This window comes from Mesocricetus auratus, unplaced genomic scaffold (assembly GCF_017639785.1).
Source record: "Mesocricetus auratus isolate SY011 unplaced genomic scaffold, BCM_Maur_2.0 Super-Scaffold_4256, whole genome shotgun sequence".
Lineage (NCBI taxonomy): Eukaryota > Metazoa > Chordata > Mammalia > Rodentia > Cricetidae > Mesocricetus > Mesocricetus auratus.
In genome coordinates, this window is record NW_024429182.1 from 52,350,710 (window position 1) to 52,370,008 (window position 19,299).

General features: G+C 53.6%; 2 protein-coding genes and 1 long non-coding RNA gene across 3 annotated transcripts; 1 reads left to right on the plus strand and 2 right to left on the minus strand.

Moving 5' to 3' along the window:
* Positions 1-486: 486 nt before the first annotated feature.
* Kcnk7 (potassium two pore domain channel subfamily K member 7) lies at positions 487-3,861 on the minus strand. Its single transcript, XM_005063987.4, has 3 exons — positions 3,267-3,861; positions 1,452-1,850; positions 487-1,237 (listed from the first exon to the last, which is right to left on the minus strand). Exons 1-3 carry the CDS (start codon positions 3,583-3,585, stop codon positions 1,005-1,007), a joined length of 951 nt encoding a protein of 316 aa, XP_005064044.1. The 5' UTR covers positions 3,586-3,861; the 3' UTR covers positions 487-1,004.
* LOC121141452 lies at positions 3,400-5,682 on the plus strand. Its single transcript, XR_005878366.1, has 2 exons — positions 3,400-3,534; positions 3,897-5,682. It is a non-coding gene; the product is annotated as an uncharacterized LOC121141452 (long non-coding RNA).
* On the minus strand, positions 5,382-19,059 carry Map3k11 (mitogen-activated protein kinase kinase kinase 11). Its single transcript, XM_040749384.1, has 10 exons — positions 17,667-19,059; positions 13,472-13,652; positions 13,162-13,310; positions 12,901-13,076; positions 12,554-12,797; positions 11,985-12,098; positions 11,072-11,207; positions 10,894-10,985; positions 7,406-7,786; positions 5,382-6,249 (listed from the first exon to the last, which is right to left on the minus strand). The coding sequence occupies exons 1-10, from the start codon at positions 18,406-18,408 to the stop codon at positions 5,912-5,914; spliced, it is 2,553 nt and encodes an 850-aa protein (XP_040605318.1). The 5' UTR covers positions 18,409-19,059; the 3' UTR covers positions 5,382-5,911.
* Between the last annotated feature and the right edge of the window lie 240 nt (positions 19,060-19,299).

Sequence of the window (19,299 nt, forward strand, 5' to 3'; positions counted from 1 at the left end):
GAATTTCATTTTGAAAGAATATCCAAAAGCTGGGCATTGGTGGTGCACGCCTTTAATCCCAGCACTCGGGAAGCAGAGGCAGGTGGATCTCTGTGAGTTCGAGGCCAGCCTGGTCTACAGAGTTCCAGGACAACCTCCAAAGCAATACAGAGAAACCCTATCTCACAAAAAAAGAAAAGAAAAAGAAAAAGAAAGAATATCCAAAAGCTGGGCATTGGTGGTGCACGCCTTTAATCCCAGCACTCGGGAGGCAGAGGCAGGTGGATCTCTGTGAGTTCGAGGCCAGCCTGGTCTACAAGAGCTAGTTCCAGGACAGCCTCCAAAACAATACAGAGAAACCCTGTCTCAAAAAACCAAAAAGAAAAGAAAAAGAAAGAAAGAATATCCAAAACCACAGGCATGGTGGTGGCATACACCTATAAATCCAGTATTTGGGGTGATGGCGGATGTTGAAAGATCAGGAAGTCAATGCCAGCCTTGACTATGTTGGTGGTAGCATATATTTTTAATCCCAGCACCGGAGAGGCAGATCTATTAAAGATCAGCCTGGTTTACCTTGTGACATTGTTCTAAAGGGAAAAAAAATTAAATGGGCCATTCAGCTAGAGCAGTGGATAAAAGCATTTTTTTGGTCAAGCTTGAAGATCTGAGTTCAGTCCCTGGAACCACCTAAAGGTGACTAGGAGTGAACCAAACCCACAAAGTTGTCCTTTGACCTCCAGACATGTGCTTTGCCACCACCTGAGTGCATGCCTCCACACCCACACTAGATTTTTTTATTGCTGTACATGCACTCACACAGTTGAGTTCTTTCTTTTCTGGTGGGAAGATTGAGCCCAGAGTCCCCTCGAGCATGCTAAGCAGCCCATTTGATTTTTTAAATTAACATGATCCCTGACATTCTCATACCTGCAAACCCTTCCTGCTGCGTTCCCCAAGACTCTCAGGGCCTCCAGCTCAGGGTCCCCCAGTGTAAACGATGAAGTCCTGTCACCTGATCTGTGTCAGCAAGCTGGGGTCTGTTCTGACGCTGATGCTTGAGTGGTTTGCTCCGAGGCTGGGGGGTCAGGAGGCATGGTACCCAGAGCCAGCTCATCTTGACCTAGGATGCCATCTTGGTCTTCATCTGCTCTAGAACCTCTGGGTCCAAAGAATTCTACCATGGCACGGATCTGTGGCAGCTCTGAGAAGGTCTCTACTGCTAACAGCATGGCCAGGAGCCCCAGGAGCAAGTAGCCTGGGGAGAAGAGCTAGTTAGGGCAGCTCCTAAGGTGCTCACGGTGCTCCCCACCCACTTCCCAGGGTCATCACCCTGGCAAACTTGTAACTCCCAACATGGACTACAACAACCATTATGTGCCCTAGGGTAGGATCTCTCTCTGAGTTGTAGTCCCTACTGTCTATGGGAGTTGTAGTCTAGACTCCTCTACCCTCCTCTTTTCTGGACTTACCAAGAAGTGCAAACTGTCCAAGGTGGTAAATGGCTGGATGCAGGCCACGTCCATGACCAGGCAGCAAGTCTCCTAGGCCAATAGTACTGAGCGAGCCGAAGCAGAAGTAGATGGCTTCCAACAGGCTGCAGTCACCTTGTATACCCCATAGCACCAGAGCTGGCAGCAGCACAAAGACACAGGCCACCAGGAGGCCTAGTCCTGCTGCCTGTAGCAGGGCATCCTGGGCTGGTGCCAACTGCCACCGAACAGCTACCCAGGCACCAGGGCAATTGAACACAGGCAGCAGACAGTGGCGCAGGGCAGCCACAAGTACTAGGGAGGCTGGCAGCCCAAGTGCTGCATAGACCACACAGAAGGCCTTTCCACCTGCAGAGAGTGGGGCCATATGGCCATAACCTGGAAAAGAACAGCAGGCAACAAGCTTTTGAGTGGGATGCCTATGGGGGTCACTTTTTCTCCATCTCCTCCCACAGAAGTCTGCCTTTTGGTAGCCAAAATGGCAGGAACATTTCAGGTTAGGGTCCTTAACCTCTCTGGGTTACTGTTGTCTTTTCTGGAAAATTAATCCTGAAGACATTCCCTTAGACCTTTTGCAGCTGGAACAACTGATGAACTGATGTTCTGTCTTTGACAGGCCCTCCCTCCCTCTCCCTTTCCCTGGATTTCAGGTAGAACCTAGAGAGCCGTATTTGTTCTAGGTGGGCGCTCTACAGCTGATGGACCTCCTAGTTTGATATCCTCTCCCTGAGGTTTATCAATTCTTTTTTTTTTTTTTTTTGGAGACAGGGTTTCTCTGTATTGTTTTGAAGGCTGTCCTGGAACTCGCTCTGTAGACCAGGCTGGCCTCGAACTCACAGAGATCTGCCTGCCTCTGTCTCCCGAGTGCTGGGTCACCAACGCCTGGCTATCAATTCTTATCTTAACCAATATTCCAAATCTACAACCAGTGGGGCGCCACCCGCGTTCATTCCCCACAGTGTACCCTGTCTTTCTGTGCCGTATCTTGTGCTGCACTGAATCTCTATCAGCCCACATGGGTAAGATTTACTGTGCGGGGAGCAGGCAAGAAAACAAGAAGTTCTGAAAAGGAGCATTTTTCAGCATGCATGAGAGATAGCATTTAGAACCAGAGAAATAGCAAGAAAGGGAATGGTGGGCAGTGGGGCATGCTGGGAGAACAGGGTCAACAGGGTTGGGTTCTAAAGCTCGTAGGGATCAGATGTGAGGTAAGAGAGCAGGGAGGACTGGGTTGGCCAGAGCTTGTGTTCCAAAGGCAGGCCCCGTTCTGCTCCAGTCAATTGGAAAAGAAGTTAGAAATACGTGTTACACTTCAAAAAGCATCTAGTCTATTTGCAGGACAACAAAACAAAACCCTAGGGCTCATTTCCCTGAGTCTGAGCACATGCTGTTCTCCTAGGCAGGGATTTCATCAACCCTATTTATTTCTGCACCCTGTTGACGGGGCTCCGAGAGCATCAGTACTCCCTCTGCTCACCCTCTTCAGAGGGCCGCTAAGCTGTGTTTCCTGCAGCATCTCTCCATCCAAGAATCTCTCCCACTCTCTCGTATTCTTTGCCTAGATTCAGGCCTATGTGGTCTGGGCTTCTCTCCTGGATTCAGAGAGTATAGGGTGGGGCTGGGGAGGCCACACCCCTCCTGGCAGCTTAAGTGGAGGCACCAGTCGGGGTGTGTTGTGTGGGGAGCCCCAGTTGTGATGCCAGGCCTGATAGAGCCTGGGCTTTGTCTGGAGCTTTGGGATAGGGGATGGGCTCTCAGATCCTTCTCCTGGATTGCCTGGTGGGGGTGGCCTACCGGTGGTGGTGAGGACGCTGGCAGTAAACAGCAGAGCTGAAGGCAGATCCCAGTTGCTTGCCTCGGAGCCGTTGCCCAAGCTGGAAACTCCATGGGCCTGTGCTCTCAGGGCCGCACCTAGCAGTTCCTCCAGTGCCTCAGGTGGCAAGCAAGCCCTGTGTTCTGCCTGGAAGGCAGACAGCTCAGCCTGGAGCTGGGTCTGGAGCTGGCGTGCTGGAGGACCCTCCAGGGCCTGAAGCACCATGGCCCCAAGGCCCATGGCCAGCAGGTGGGCCACAACCAGGAGCAAGTACCGGGCCCAGGGCTGCAGACTCCCCATAGCATGGCACTGAGTCTCAGGCAGTGAGAGAGCTGGCTAAGTCACCACAGGCACTGGGAGGGGTTGGGAAGGGCGTGGCTGGGAGGCACTGCGTGGGTAGGTGGCTGAGATGACTGGGTGCGTGTGAATGTAGGGAGGTGAGCTGCAGCACCCAGTTTCTGGAGCAAGACATGGCAGCCGGACACCGGGGGTGGGTGGAGGAAGGCACCTGGTGAGAAGAATGGGTGAGAAAATTCTAGCCTGAAGAGGGCCTCACACCTACTCCAAGCCACTTTTTCTCATCATTTGTCTTCTCCGTTTCACTCATTCAGACACAGGAAGACACGGGCTTCTCACCTCCTGGTACTCACCCAAGAAATCTACTGAGACACCACCAGGGAGAGCAAGCTCAGGAAAACTCTTTGAAGGAAGTAATATTTTAACCAGCGACTAAGAAGCCAGTTATGAACTGGGTGATTGGAAGGCATGCCTTTGATTACAGCACTTGGGAGGCAGATGCAAGCCTGAGTTTGAGGCCAGCCTGGTCTACAGAGTGAGTTCCAGAACAGCCAGAGCTACACGGACAAACCCTGTCTAGGAAAATAAAACAAAAGTCAGTTTTGGCACTGGGTGATGGTTGAGCGGTGAAGTGCACTGGCTGCTCTTCCAGAGGGCCTGGGTTTGGTTCCTGGCACCCACATGGCAGCTCACAACTGCCTATGACTCCAGTTCCAGGGGGTCTGACCCTACTTCTGGCTTCCTCCGGTACCAGGCACACTTGTGGTGAAGACACATAGAACATAGGGAGGGCCAATTGTGATGGCACACACCTTCAATCCCTGCACTTAGGAGGCAGAAGGGCAGATTTCTGTGAGTTTGAGGTCAACCTGATTCACATAGTGAGTTCCAAGTCAGTTAGGGCTACAGAGTAAGACCATCTCAAAATAAAATTAAATAAACATTTAAAAATAATAAAAAAGTCAGGCGTAGTAATCAAGAGACTAACTAACCAAGAGGAAGGGTCTGAGAACATAGTCCTTTGAGAACAGTGAACCTATGGAAATCTCTATAGAACTCTATGGTATTCTGCGTGGAACAGTGGTGGTCTAGGCAGAGGGTGGGAAAGAATTGTGGGTTTAGATGGAAGTAGGGGAGAAAAATGAGGGAAGAGCACTGAACAGGTGATGCTGCCAAACTTTCTGTCCCAGCTTTTGCTGAGGATGTCCTTGCCTCCCTACCTGGCTAGGCTGCAGACCAGGAATGACTGCCATGTGTAAATGGGGAGATTCACTCAAAAACCATAAGGGGACCCTAGCCTAAGACAGAACCTCAAAGCAGTGTTCAGAATGCCAGGGTGGGTCATGATGATACCTGGTGGGCGCTTATTCTGCTAGATAAACCCAGGACAAACCCTTAAGATGCTTCCCAGAGGGCTATGGGAATGAGATCTACTGGGGTGGGGGGAGCATGGCCTGGGAAAGACTCTTGGGCATGATGATATTGCAGCTGGGTCCAGAAGACAGCCAGGGACCACCTAGCAGCAGGGCAAACCTTCACTTGAATGGTAGAAATGGCTCAGTTAAAACTGTGGAGTGGACAAAGTCTGGCCATGGTGATCAGGTGGATGAGATTGGTTTCTGTAGTGTTGGGAGGCAGACAAGGGGCCCTTATTGATTATCCAGATGGTGGGCTGGGCCCTAGGGGAGGAATGTGGTACCAGACTGTCTAGATTTGTCTCTGGCTATTTATCTGCCCATTGCTTTAGGGGCACGAGGACAAGGAGACTGGATTATCTCCAAGAAAGGTAACAGACTGCATTTGGGGAGACAGCTTACAAGTTTATTTGGCGTCATTGGCTCCCCAGGCCAAGGCCCCCACCTTGGCCGGGGCACTAGAAAGGCACCCAGAGAGCCCCGGGTCTGATAACCTCCAGGGAAGGGGGTCCAGGAACTAGGCCTTGGGGACAGGGGCCACAGTAACAGGACTTGGTCAAAAGTGCTGGTGACACCTGAGGTCGGCCCCTGTACCTCCCCTGTACCTCCCCCTCCTCCCTGCACCACTCCTGGGGGCAATTCCCTGAGACAGGCTCTGGTCCTCCCAACCAGCTAGGTACAGTGTCAGGCCCCAGTGGGGCAGGTAAGTCAGGAGACCTACAGGTTGTAGGTATGTGGGGTGTAGCCCCCCATCCAGTGTGAAGGCTTTCTGTGCAGTGTAGTGTTCCTGACCCCCAAGGGGTCGGGGTGCCTGGGGGGAAACCAAGGCAGTCACAGAGGCCTGCCTGGCCCCTCTTCCAGTGTATGCTATGCCTCTCTCAGGCAGCTGGAGCGCGGGGGTGTGGCCTGCCCACTCAAGGCCCTGCTTCTGGTGCCCATGGGGCCTGAGCACCTATGTCTTTGGTCTGTGTCCGGCAGTCCTGGGAGCCTCCCCGGAAGGGGTTGGCAGGTGGGGAGTCCCAGAAAGGATCTGAGTCCGGGAATAAAGTCCAAGGTGCCCGTCGGGGTGCAGGCTGTGGAGAGGGCAGGGGTGAAGGCCGTGGCCCAGCTGACACAAAGCTCCATGGGTCAATACGGCTACGGAGTGGTGAGGGCCGAGGTCGGCTGATGAGGCCCAAGGGTGGTGACCGAGGGGTTCCAGGGGTGCCGGGAGCCGAGCGTGATATTCCTGGTGGGGGTGAGACAGTTCTTCCTATGGAGTTTTGAAGGGGTAAATGGTTAGACATCTATTAATCCCTCGGTGTCCCCAGAAGCAACTGCCCTGCTCTGGCCTAATCTTCTACTATTTCTGTGAGCTATGTGACTCTACGGCTCACCATGCTCTATGGTGTGCCTGTTCATTAAAATGTTTGAGAGCCAGGCTGTCAAGAGCCATCTGGGCTGCTTGGTGACGTACTGGCCGTGGGAGCCCCGAGCCTTTGTATCTTCATGCTCTGTGCCCCTAACATTCCCTCACCTAAGCTGGTCAGACCGCTTAGCAGTTATGGCCCGAGTTCAGGTGGTAGAACGAGAGAGCTGGCTCCTGAAAGCTGCCGTCTGTATTTGCACTGTGGCATGTGTGCCCCCACAATGAATAGATACATGTAAAAATAAACTAATTTCCTCAGTTAGCCTGTCTTCTCAGGACTTGGGATGCTGAGACAGAAGGACTGGGAGTTGAGGCTAGCCTGGGCTACATAGGGAGACCCTATGTATAATCAAACAGAAATACTTCATTTAAAAACTGGACGTTGTGGAACACATCCTTTAATCCCAGCACTCGGGAGGCAGAGGCAGGGGATCTCTGTGAGTTCAAAGCACCCTGGTCTACAGATAAGAGTTCCAGGACAGCCAGGGCAGTTACACAGAGAAACCCTGTCTCAAAAAAGAGAAGAATGTTTGATATGGTATTGGAGGAGAAATGGCTCAGGGGTTAAGAACATTGGCTGTTCCCCCAAAGGACCCAGGTTCAATTCCCAGCACCCACATGGCAATTTACAGAACTGTCTGTGTCTCCAGTTCCAGAGGATCAGACACCCTTACACAGACATATATGTAGGCAAAACACCGACTGGTCAATGCTCACAAAGAAATTAATTTAAGAATGCTTGATATACAGATTATAATTTAATGTAATAACCCCTCTACAGAATGGTTACAGTACTTGGTCCAGTTAATAAATAGGAGTCTGTCACCATTAGGGAGATTTCTATTATTTCACAGGTAAACCTATAGCTCTACCAGTGGCCCCGGAGCCTAAGGATCTGGTTTGGGTCCCCAGCAGCTATCTGAGACCCTCGGAGTTCCTAGCAACTCCTCCCTTTTCTTCAGAGGGTCTCTATCTTGCCCTCTGTCTTAAGGTCACTCACCACGTGTCTCTTCCCGCCGAGGGCTCTTGGCAGATGGCTGGCCAGAGGGAACACCCAGGTCCAGCAATAACGGAGCAGGGGTGGGTGGGCCATGGGCATCGGGCGTTGTGGGTGGAAGACGAATGAGCGGGGTGGAGGGCAGCTCGGCTGGGCGGGGTGAGGGCGTCTGTGCAGGGGGTGGCGCTGGTGGGGGCTCCCCACGTTCACGGCTCAGGCCTCCTGGAGGCTGCAGGTCGCGGCCGAGACCCAGGGAAGCTAGCAGGGCAGTGCCCCGCAGCAGCGCACGTTGGATCAGCTTGGGAGTCCCCAAGCTGTTGCCCCGTTCTGTGGGCCCAGAGCGCCGTGGCTCCTCTGGCTCCAAGCTAGGCCGTGGAGGGTTACCTGTGAGCGAGCGGCAGGGACACAGGTTAGATTGGGGCTAGAATCCCGGGGACCCCTCAGTGGCCTTGGAACAAGAACGGAGTTCTGCTCCCCACGGCCATCTTCCTGGGCTCTCTCTGTAGAGACTCTTGCCCGGTCTGTAGAACCTCCCCATCACACGCATCCTGCCAACCCCTCCAGTCAGGCTGTTGATGGTCCCCCACAGGAGGGGTCTGGGCGGGTCATGGGGCCTTCACCTCCCTTTCTCAGGTGCTCTCCTGTGCCCCAGCCAGCTGTCTGGGGAGTCCTCACTGCATTATCGCCGAAGCCCTCCCTGCTTTAACCCTTGTCCTGCCTCGCTGTGCCAGACACCCAGCTGGCCAGTCCGGAGGCCTGGGTTGACTGGAGAAAGAAATGCAAGGCTGAGGAATGTGAGTTTCTGCTGTGAACAGGATTCAACTTGGAGTTCTGCTGGCCCAGGGAATCCTCTTTTTTAAAAAATATTTTATTTGTATGAGTATTTTGGCTGCATGTATGTCTGTGTACTACTGCGCATGCCTGGTAGAGGGCAATGGATCCCCTGGAACAAAATAGTAATAAAAATGTAAAAAATAATCTAAAAGTATTAAAATAAGCAAGAGGAAAATGAAAAGAGGGAAGTGAGAGTGGAGACTGGACCCCAATAGGATGACTACAAGCTCCTGACGTCAGCTCTGAGAAATAGCGGTCCCCAGAGTTAAGTGGCTTGTCCAAGACAACTTGCCTAGGATTTACATTTGCTTCTAAGCTCCTGAATGTCAGAGTTAGCAACCCTGCTATTTAGGAGAAGACAGCATGAGATACTTGCCCTGGAGCTGAAGGTGAACTTGCTTAAGGGACTCTGGGCTAGTGAGTGCTCCTGGAAATACCCTTTAGGCAGTTTTCTGTCAGTGCAGGCTGACTGCAGGCTGCCAAAGAGCAACTCACTGCAACCAGGTTCCCAAGGGCCAGAACCTCCACTTAGGGATCCCTGGTAGTGGCCTACACACGAGATGCTTTGAGGGTCCTTTGTGAGCTAGCTTCCCGACCATGGGTGTTTGGAAGGCCAAGTTTATGTACTCTTCTCATAGACCCAGATGGCAGCAAGAGTACAGGCTTGGGCCAGGGAACCACATGCTTGGTCAGTAGTTAGGCTGGAGTGGTGGCGTCCCCTCACAAAAAGTGACCAGCAGGAGAGGTGTGTGATCTAAGTCTTGTGTCTCTTCCTCTGGGAACTCAGGGAAGTCATGGCTAGAGAGCTTGGCAGGACATGGTCAAGGACTGATCTGACCTCACCCAGGTTCGGAGGTCCTCAAATTCTCCATTGGTCCTGGACTGGTGCATTCCAGAACAAACAAATTCAATCCCCCTGGTCTTCCAGTTTTTAGTGCAACCCTCATATAACAGTCAACTGTGGGGTGTAACTTCTGGAGCAAAATATGTGGGGGCTGGAGAGATGGCTCAGTGGCTAAGAGCGCTAGCTGCTGCTCTTCCAGAAGACCCAGGTTCAGTTCCCAGCACCCATAGCCATCTATAACTTCATTTACGGGGGATCGATGCCCTCCTCCCTCTTGTGCTGCTTGCAAGCAATGCATGTACACAGTGGGAAAACATACTTTCAGAAACATCCATGCATATAAGATAATAAAATAATAATTAAAACCAGGTGTGGTGGCACACATCTTTAATCCCAGCACATGGTGGGCAGAAGTAGGTGGATCTCTGTGAGTTTGAGGCCAGTCTGGTCTACAAAGATAGTTCCAGGACAGCCAAGGCTGTTACACAGAGAATCACTACCTTGAAAAAAAACCACAAAAATAAATAAATAAACAAATAAATAAATCTTAGTAGAGGGAAGTCGAAGAGCTTGCCTCCAGGGTCAGATGAACCTGGGTTCAAATTCCTGCTCTGCGCTGGGCGTTGGTGGCACACGCCTTTAATCCCAGCACTCGGGAGGCAGAGGCAGGCGGATCTCTGTGAGTTCGAGGCCGGGCTGGACCGATAGCCTCCAAAACAATACAGAGAAACCCTGTCTCGTAAAAACAAAAAACAAACCAACAAACAAAAAATTCCTGCTCTGCCAGTGCCCTCCAGCAAACCACTCAACTTTCTCTGCACCTCAGTTTCCTCCTCTGTAAAAAGGAGTCACTGATGACATCTGCTTAGCAGATAGGAAACTCAAATGAATATTAGCTGTTATTATTACAGAAACAGGTAGGAGGAGGTGATGGCTATGTCTGTGGTGCTGAATGGGAAGGGCACAGCTAATGGGTACAGAGCTCTAGTCTCAGAGCCACTGAAATAGGGTCTAAGGTCTACACTCTGCTGTGTGCAGCAGGTAGGGCTGGGATCCCTGCCAATTGTCCCCAGGTTAGAAGACGGTCCCACAGACACACCACAACTTTCCTGGCTCTGTGGAGTCTGGGCAGTGTTGAGCTGAGCTGAGCCGTCTTCCCTCTGGTGTTGGAGCCCCATTTAGCTTCCTAAGTAGTTTGTATAGAAGAAAAGTTTCCCAAGAAACCAGCTGAGAATGTGGAAGCCACAGATTCTCTTGGTTAGAGTCCTTAGCTGGGGATCTGAGGTAGCTCACTCCCTCCCCTCTTGGAGCACCAACTTCCTTGCATCTAAAATGGGGAGAATAATGGCTCCTCACTCATGGGGTTAGACATGCTGTCTCCCACTTCCCCAGATGCACATGAGGTCCCAGATCTCTTCTTGTCCTGCCTCACTATCTTCTTCTCCGTCCATGGACTCCCAGAAGGGACTCAGAAAAGCACAGTGGAAGCTGCTAGAATGGATCCACCTCTTCTGGGTACCAAACACCAAATGGAAGAAGCCATTCCCTGCTCCTTGTCTTTGTGAGGACTGTTGAGGTTACAGTGCTGCACAGGAGGGCTAGTCTCTAGAACCCCGAGGCCTCAGGGAATCTACTTTTGAGGGTCTGGAGGCCAGAACTGGTGACCTGGGCTGAGGTCTGGTTCTGTACAGCCTCAGCTTTAGCTCCCTAGTCTCTAGAGCTCTCAAGGCAGAATCCCATCTCTTCCTGCTGGCTTCTGACAGTCCACTCTAGTGCCCACAGCAAGGTCAATAGGTGATACAACGGTACTCACCGTTAAGTGTTGGGGGAGTGGGAGGAGACCCTAGTGGGGATGAGTCATCTGAATCCAGGTACCACGTGGCTTCATCCATGCGGGACCTTCTTCTGGAAAGGGAGGGGCAGAGAAGAATTGCTTTGTGAGTCTTAGGATGCTCAAGAGTACAACAGCAGAGGTGGGGACACTCACTTACCTCCCATTCTGGGCCTCCCCAGGCTTGGGGGAGCTGGGACCCCAGGCCCAGCAAGCACGCTTCTCTCCATTGCTTGAATCTTCTAGACGTCTAGGGGACTGGCGACCCCAAGTCTGGCCAGACTCTGAAGGTTCCACTGTAAGGGAACACCATGAGATCTGAGTCCATCCTTGTCTTCCTGCACCATAGCAGCCAGGATGGGGGAGCAGGTTGGGCTTTGGTGGGATAGGTGGGACTAGGCCCTGGGCCAGGAGTGAGGGGGAAGCATGCACTGAGTCCTTCAGCTGACCTTTGCTACCCAGCAGCTAGCAAGTCTCCTCCAACTGCTTGAGTTTGGATATTTGCTCTGCCACTTACTGGCCGTGTGGCAAAGTACTCATTTCTTTTTCTTGTCTGCACTTAGTAATCCACTAGAATTACTGAGTTAATATTTGCAAAGCATTCAGGAAAATAACGACTGCATGAACTCCTGGGTGGTGCATGCCTTTAAACCTAGCACTCCAGAAGCAGAGGCAGGTGGATCTCTGTTGCGTTCGAGGCCAGCCTGGTCTACAGAGCAAGTTCCAGGACAGCCTCCAAAACAATACAGAGAAACCCAATCTGGAAAAACAAACAAAAACAAACAAAAAGGAACCAAGCGTGGCAGCACAGGCCTTTAATCTTGGTACTCAGGTGAATCAAAGTTAAAAGTGTCTCAAAAACAAAACAAAAAAATCATGATATTATGTAATTACTTGAGTAGGGAACAAAGTAAAGTGGTTTTTTTTGGGGGGGGTGGAGAACTTAAAGTAAAACTCTCGATGAAGAGGCAGGAAGCCTGGAAGCAGAGGATATAGCGAGGGAAGGTGGATCCTCCTCCAGATGGGGAGTTTCAGGGGCTGTGGGGGAAGACACGACAGACCAAGTTTCTTACACTGGATGGCTCGGAAGCGAGGGAAAGTGGGCGAGTCCCCAGCCCCAACCTCAAAGACGTTTCTCCTCCGGTCAAGGCCAGGAGAGGCCTGCACAGTGATGCGGTGTTTGAAATCTGGGATTTGGAAAAGGAGAGAGCAGGTGCAGGTTTGTGAAGAGGAAGCACTCAAAACCTCTGGGAGCCTCCCAAAAGTGGCTGTCTGTGTACTTGGGGTGCTTTGTGGAATTCCTGCCTCAAGGCTTTCAGTAGAGAGAGCCGAGCAGTTGGCCCCCATCCCCAAGATTAACTGGTAGATAAGTAGGTTTACTGTGCAGGAAGGCCAGACCCACCCTCTAGTCCTTCTCAGCACTTTCAGGAGCACCACTGACAGCCACCAGCAGCAGAACAAGCAAATATTCCCATCACGACCCGCCCACAGGAAGAAAAAAAAACTAAAAATAAACCCCTCCCTATTCCAGCCTTCCAGCACTTCCCAAACCAATCTCACAGCGGCCAACACGCAAGCTTGACCACACCCCCTGACACCCGCAGCCAATGGCAAAGAAGAGTCCCGGAGCCCCGCCTCTTACCCAGGGGCATGCTGATGCGTTCTCCGCCGTCGCGCGCCCTGAGCTTGCTCCGTTTAAAGGTGCCGCGGCGGCGACGCACGTGTGGCCGCTCTCGGTCCACTTGCTGCAGTAGCAGCGTCAGCTCGCGCTCAAACACCTCCAGCTCCCACTGGGCCAGGAGGTGCTCGCGCCGCCGTAGTTGCTCTGCCTGGGACCGCTGCTCGCGTGCCGCGCGAGTCAGCTCCTCCTCGCGGCTCAGTAGTTCCTGTGCTCCAGAGAGTGAAGGAGGTGGGGTTAGCTAAGCATTGATCCAGACAGACCTCCCACCTCATTCTCTGCCCCATCTTGTATCCCTTGGGCCTTCCCACCTTTTCCTTGGCCCGCAGTTCGTCAAAGAGGCCTTGAATCTCGCGTTTCCAGCCCTCCTGCATGGAGTGGAAGGAGTCCCGTGGCATTTCTCGTAGGACCTGTGCCTCTAACGCCTCCAACTGCTGCAGGATGGAGGCGAAGTCGGGCCTGCGGTGAGGGTCCTGTGCCCAGCAGTCTAATGGGGCAGGATAGGAGAGTCTGTGGATATGTGTCCGGGGCTAGGGAGTTTTTCCCCTCACCTGCCCAGCCCGTCCTCTTACCGGCCATGAGTTGTGCAAAGGGCTCGGGGCAGGTTGATGGAATGGGTAATGTTAGCTTGTTGACAGCCACACCATAGGCTACTGCGAGACAGTCTATACCACGGTAGGGCACCTCCCCAGTCAGCAGTTCCCACAGCAGCACCCCAAAGCTGTGGGAAGACAAGGGATTTGTGTGTTCTCTTCACTCCAAAGCAAGGAGTAATCAGATATTGGGTTCTTTCTGGCTTCAGCCCATCTGGCCACCCCTAGGCTTAAGCACCCCTTCTCGCCTCTGCAGCCCCAGACTGTTCAGTCCCAGCCCAGGCTGTACCTCCACACATCGCTGCCCTTTGAGAAAGTGGAGGCCTTGATAACCTCAGGAGCCATCCAGGCGTAGGTTCCCGCAGCACTCATTTGTGTGGTTTTGTGCCACTCTCTGGCCAGGCCAAAGTCAGTGATCTTCAGGGTCTTTTGCTCCATGTCGTCGCCCTCGATTGGCTGCAGCAGCAGAACTGGGGAGGAGGGTGTGGAAAAGAGAGGTAATGGGCTAGGGGAAGAGCATGGCGCACACACGTTGGACTGAGCGCACAGGGGATTGATGACATGTTCACAGCTGGCGGTGAGACTTAAGAGACTGTAGCACACATTAACTGATTTCTATGTTGCTGCTTCTCCTCCTCTGAGTGCTAGAGGCCAAACTTTTACACTTAGTTCTAACTAAACAAACAGGTGGCAATTATTCCCATTTTACAGGCAGAGAAATGTCTTGATCAAGGGCATAGCAACTAAAGTAGAGTTTCCATTCAGCCTGTGGCTCCAAAGCTAATGTAGATTCTTCCTGACACTGAATGGAATAAAAACTAATGTGATAAGCCGGGCATTGGTGGCGCACGCCTTTAATCCCAGCACTTGGGAGGCAGAGGCAGGCAGATCTCTGTGAGTTCGAGGCCAGCCTGGTCTACAGAGTGAGTTCCAGGACAGCCTCCAAAGCTACACAGAGAAACCCTGTCTCGAAAAACCAAAACAAACAAACAAACAAAAAAACTAATGTGGTAGGTTCTTAGGATTGGTGGCTCTGCTTTCAAGAAAAACCTGAGCCTGGCAAGGTGGCGCACGCCTTTAATCGCAGCGCTCAGGGGGCAACAGCAGGCACATCTCTTGAGTTTGAGGCCAGCCTGGTCTACAGAGCGAGTTCCAGGACAGCCAGGGCTACACAGAGAAACCCTGTCTTGAAAAACAAAAAGGGGGCGGTGGAACCACTACCACCACCAAAAAACAAACAAACAAAAACCCAGCTCAAGTGAGAAGTTTTAGAGCAGTAGGAGGACAAGGTCATAGCACCTTCAAAGGTCTGAACAGTCCACTTGTAGTAAAAGTGCCATCTATTTTGAACATGTGCCAGCTCTCCGGCACAGGACGTCAGGGCTGCCGTGGCGATAAGTACTGAGAGTGAGGGAGAGGAGAAGGGCACCTATGAGGCCAGGTGAGTCAGGGAGGGCTTCTCGGAGGAGGTGTCAGACCAGGTTTTCATCTTTGAAAGCCTGAATCCAGAACCTGTTTCCACTGCTGGCCTAAGCCCTGCAGTTTCATTTCTGATTCGGTACTGCTACCCAAGCCCTCCCCAAACCCTTCATTCCTCGGGCCTCTTCTGCGTGACTGTTTCCTTACAGCCTCTCACTCCCCTTACCACCCCTGGGCTGCCCCATCTCTTCCAGGGGCCAGCCCCTCTCCTGGATGGCATCTTTTAAGCTTGGGACTCTAGGTGAGACAGCAGTGACATGCTCCTCCTAGTGTGGCTGTTTTGCCCCTGTGTCTGGCAGACTTTCTTTCAAATTCTCCTGATTCAGTTCAGAGGATGGTCTTGAACTCTACCTGTTCCTCTTCTGGACTGGGATTGAGTCTGGCATAGATAAAGCATAGGACGACAGCAAACCTATCTCACAGGGTTGTCAAAGAGTCTTAGCCCAGTGCAGACCTTTAAAAGCCTCTAGCCTGGGGCCTGACAGCTGTCGTCTGCCATAAAGATGCTGTCAGAGTCCACTCCTTCCTCTCCACCCTTAATCCTAACTCCCAAACTCCAGCACCATGTCAGGCTGCTGAAGGCAGCAGGGCCCCGTTGTTGGGCCTGTGCAAGCTCATCTCAGGAGGAACTGCAACAGGCTGGGGCAGGATGCAGAGGACACAGGCTGTCTCTGGAGCCAGGATCCACCCCTCCACTGAGGACCTCTCACTCCCTTAGCCTGGTCTCCAGCCACCTGTGGGTGCCCACAGACAGGCAAATCCCTTTCTGCACCACTTTCTCAGGTAAGGAAGCCAGTCTCCCTCTTTTTGACTGGAAAATCTGAATCTCCGAAAGAGGCAGCGATTCCCCCAGTCTCAGGACTTCATATCTGTGGCTGCCCTGCTACCCCGACTCTCCACCTGGTATCTGCCAAGCATCTCACTTCTGCAGCCCAGCTTTTCCTCCAGATTGTTCCGCACCCTGCCTGGGTCCTGAATTCCTCACAACCTAAGTCACTGCTCTGATGCCTGATTGAGACCTTGGGCATGGGAGGTCAGTGGTCACCCGGTGAGGGCTATAGAGTCCAGCCTCGGGGCAAGCTAACAGCCACCTCCTTACTGGCCCCCACCCCCTCCTGGCCTTTGTCAGGCTAGGGAGTAGCCTGGCCAGCTCATACATCTTCCTCTTCCCTCTCATGGTCCCTACTTCTCCTTTCTAGGAGGCCTGGGCCAACTTGGGGGGTGTTCTTTTTGGGGGTGAGTTGGGGGAGGTCAGGTCCAGGCCGGGCTGGCTGGTCAGTCCTGTGACTCGTGGGCTTAGAGAATTCCCCCTTCTCTCCCAGCCAAGCTTTCCCACAAGGCCCCCATTGTCCAGGAAAATCATGCCATTGTTTACTGCCCAAGCCCCCCCCAGCCCAGGGACTCCCCCCACCCCAATCCCACAGACAGCAACTAGGGCTTAGGGCTGGGTCTGTGAAGTTGGATGCTAGACTCAGAGGCTGAGGGCACCTTGCCTGCCCTTCACCACCACCCAGACTGAGAGGGAAGCAGGGGAACTAGGCCAAGGTGGGGGGGGTTTACAACCCCTGGCTCCTTCCTCTCCTGAAACCCCTCCACCCCCAGCTCTTTCCTCCCCTGCAGGCAGCTGGGCCAGGGAGGGAACGGGGCTGGAGCTGGGGCAGGAAGCCAGCCCAGGGGCAGCAGGAAACACAGGAAGTGGTGTGGAGGGTGGGGAGCAGGGGCCTGGACTATTGTTCCATTTTTTTCTGGAAAGAGAACGGAGGAAAAACAGAAGACAGGAGCCCCCACCCCCTGGGCCTTTGGGGAATCCCCCACAGGCTAGTGCAGGGAGTGGGGCCACTCGGTGGCGAGGGCCCACTCTGCTCTGTGGACTGGGGGTGCTCAGATCTGGCAAGGATGTGAACGTCACTGGTTCGGCTACTTTGCTCTAGCCTCTGCTTTACAATAAGCCAAGGCCAAGAGGCTCAACATGTCTGTGCTGATCCCCTCTGAGGATCTCCATGTTTTCCTCTCCCGGCATCTCACTGAGCACGGCTCCCACTGCATTTCCTACTGTCCCCCAGCTGGTACCCTCAGCCAATGCAGACCCAGGTCCTGGTGTCCCCACATGGCTCGATTCTGCCTCTGAGCCTGCACTGTGGTCAGGCCCTACCCTGACACCCAAGCAAGTACCTCACTAAATGCTGCCTGTTTTGGACTGGCTTGAAACCTGCCCACTTCAGGAAGCCGCCTGAACCTGTCACTAACTTGTCTGTGGCCTATGGTAACTCTTGTGAACGGGGATCTGGGATAATGGGAGATGGAGTGAGTCTCCATTGACTAGGCACTTGCCAGAAAATAGCTACATCCCTGACTGAGGACATCCTTGCCTGTTGGGCATCCTGTGTCAGGGCTTTTGAAAGCCATTAAGCTGCACTGGTCCCTTCATCCCTCTCTTTTTAGGGAGGCTGAAATCGAGGCTCTAAGATGAAGTAATCAACTGGAGACCATGCAGTTAGGGAAGAGTAGGATGGACCAGCCTTGATCTCCAAGGAGGGAGGAAGGTCTTCTCTTCTGTCCTGAAGGAGCTGCCTAAGGGGAGGGGGGAGCGGCGGCATGTTTATGAATTTCAGGGAAGGGGGAGGCTGGGAGTAGTAGCCTCCAGGGGTCTTCCCTGAGGTGGTGACTGTAGTTAGGCAGGATGCTGATGGCCCACCTGAGAGACAGCTCAGTTTTGGTTTTCTGGGGTTTTTTGTTTTTTTGCTTGTCTAAACTGCAGTCTGGGACCACGGACTTCTAGAGCAGAGGCAGTACTCTGCCAGATGCCTAAGATTCCTATTTTGGGGTCACTGACAGGCTATGGGTATCCCTGGATATCTCATACTACTTTCAGGAAGGAACTGTTGACTCTATCATCTCCCCAGCTAGGCTTAGCTACGAGTTAGGAGGAGATGTGCACACCTAGGCCTAGGTTGGGCAATGCCCCTGGCCTCCCCATTCTCCTGCTTCATGCCCTTGAAACTCACTGTTGTTGGACTTCAGGTCTCGGTGGATCACAGGCACCAGAGCCTCACAGTGAAGGTAATGCATCCCACGGGCAATCTGCACAGCCCAGTTGACCAGCACATGGGGGGGCACACGCCGACCAGCCAGGGCTCGGCTGAGAGGCCCACCAGCTGCATACTCCATCACCAGGCACAGGTTTGGCTCCTCCAGACACACAGCTTTGAGGGCAATGATGTTGGGATGTGCCAGCATGGCAAAAAGTCTGGCCTCCTGTCGAACACTCTCAGCTGTTACACTGATGTCTTCATCAGGGTCCTGGCGAGCTGCTTTCACAGCCACCAGCTCCCCTCGCCAGCTGCCGCGGTAGACCTTGCCGAACCCACCGATGCCGATCACCTCCTCCAGCCGCAGCTCCTGGAAGCTGGCCACCTCACAGGGGGGTGGGCCTCCACCCCGAGACACATAGTTGGATGGAAAGATGCCCACCTGGCCACCCACCTGGCCCGCCCACCAGCCCTCATCTCCTGAGATGGCTGCATCCCGGGACAGCACTTCCACACGGTCGCCCTTCCTCAGGGCCAGCTCGTCCTGCCCATTGGGCTCATAGTCGAACAGGGCTGTCCAAACAGGATTGGCATAAGCTGCTCCTGCCTTCGGGGACTCCTCCGGCCGGACTCCACCAGTACCCCCACCGCCCCCACCGCCACTGCCATTCCATGACCCCAGCGGGCTCTTGAGGAAGAGGTTCTTCAAGGGCTCCATGGCCGGGAGCCAGCTTTGGAATGTATGGGGGACTTTCTTCGGGTGCCCGTGGTCTCCACCCCCGCTGGCTTTTGAGGCCCTAGTGCCGGAACTTGGGCATACGGGCCCTGGCCCTCAGCCCCAGACCCACGCCTCTCTGGGGAGCCAGGAGTGTCGCCTCCCGGCCCCCCGCATCTCGGGCTTCTGGAGGAGGGCACCGAGGGCAGTGTGGTCAGGCTGGAGGGGTGGGGCCCCCTGGCCTCCGGCGCCTCACCATGGCTGAATTGGAGCGGCAGAGTCCCTCGGTCCCGAAGTAGTCCTGGGAACCTGGCTCCAGCGCCCGCCTACTGTAAGGTGGGGCCTGCCAGGGTCAGCGCCTGGACTCTGGTTGCGTCTTCAGGCACAAGAGGTGAAGAGAAAAGTCCCCAGTTGAGCTGAAGCTACCACTACTCAGGATAGTGCCTTTGGCCCCAACAGCTCCGACCCGGTTCTCTTCTTCCTCCTCCCTTTGTACTTTGGCCCCGGGGGCGGGAGGCAGAGGTGGAGGGTGGAGTTTCACTTTTTTCCGCTCTTCTCCCTCCTGCAGGAAACTGCATCAGATGACGCGGGCGGGTTGCACCGCTCCCCTCCCGGAGGCTCCCGGCGGCTGGAACCGGGAGTTCCCGGGGAGATTGGCCAAGAGAAGTAAAAGGCGGGCGAGGCAGCCCCGAGCGCCCCCCTCACACACCCACACACCATCACAACTCTCAGAAGAAAAGCCTTAGGTTAGGTCCTCCGCCGCTCACGGGCGAAGTGGATCTCTGCTAAGGCAGACAATTCTTGTGTCTGAGTTCTCATCAGCAAAATCGCGCTTGCGATTGCCCCCAAACCCGAGTCTGGTTTTGGTTATGAAGTTGCAGAACTCTTTAAACT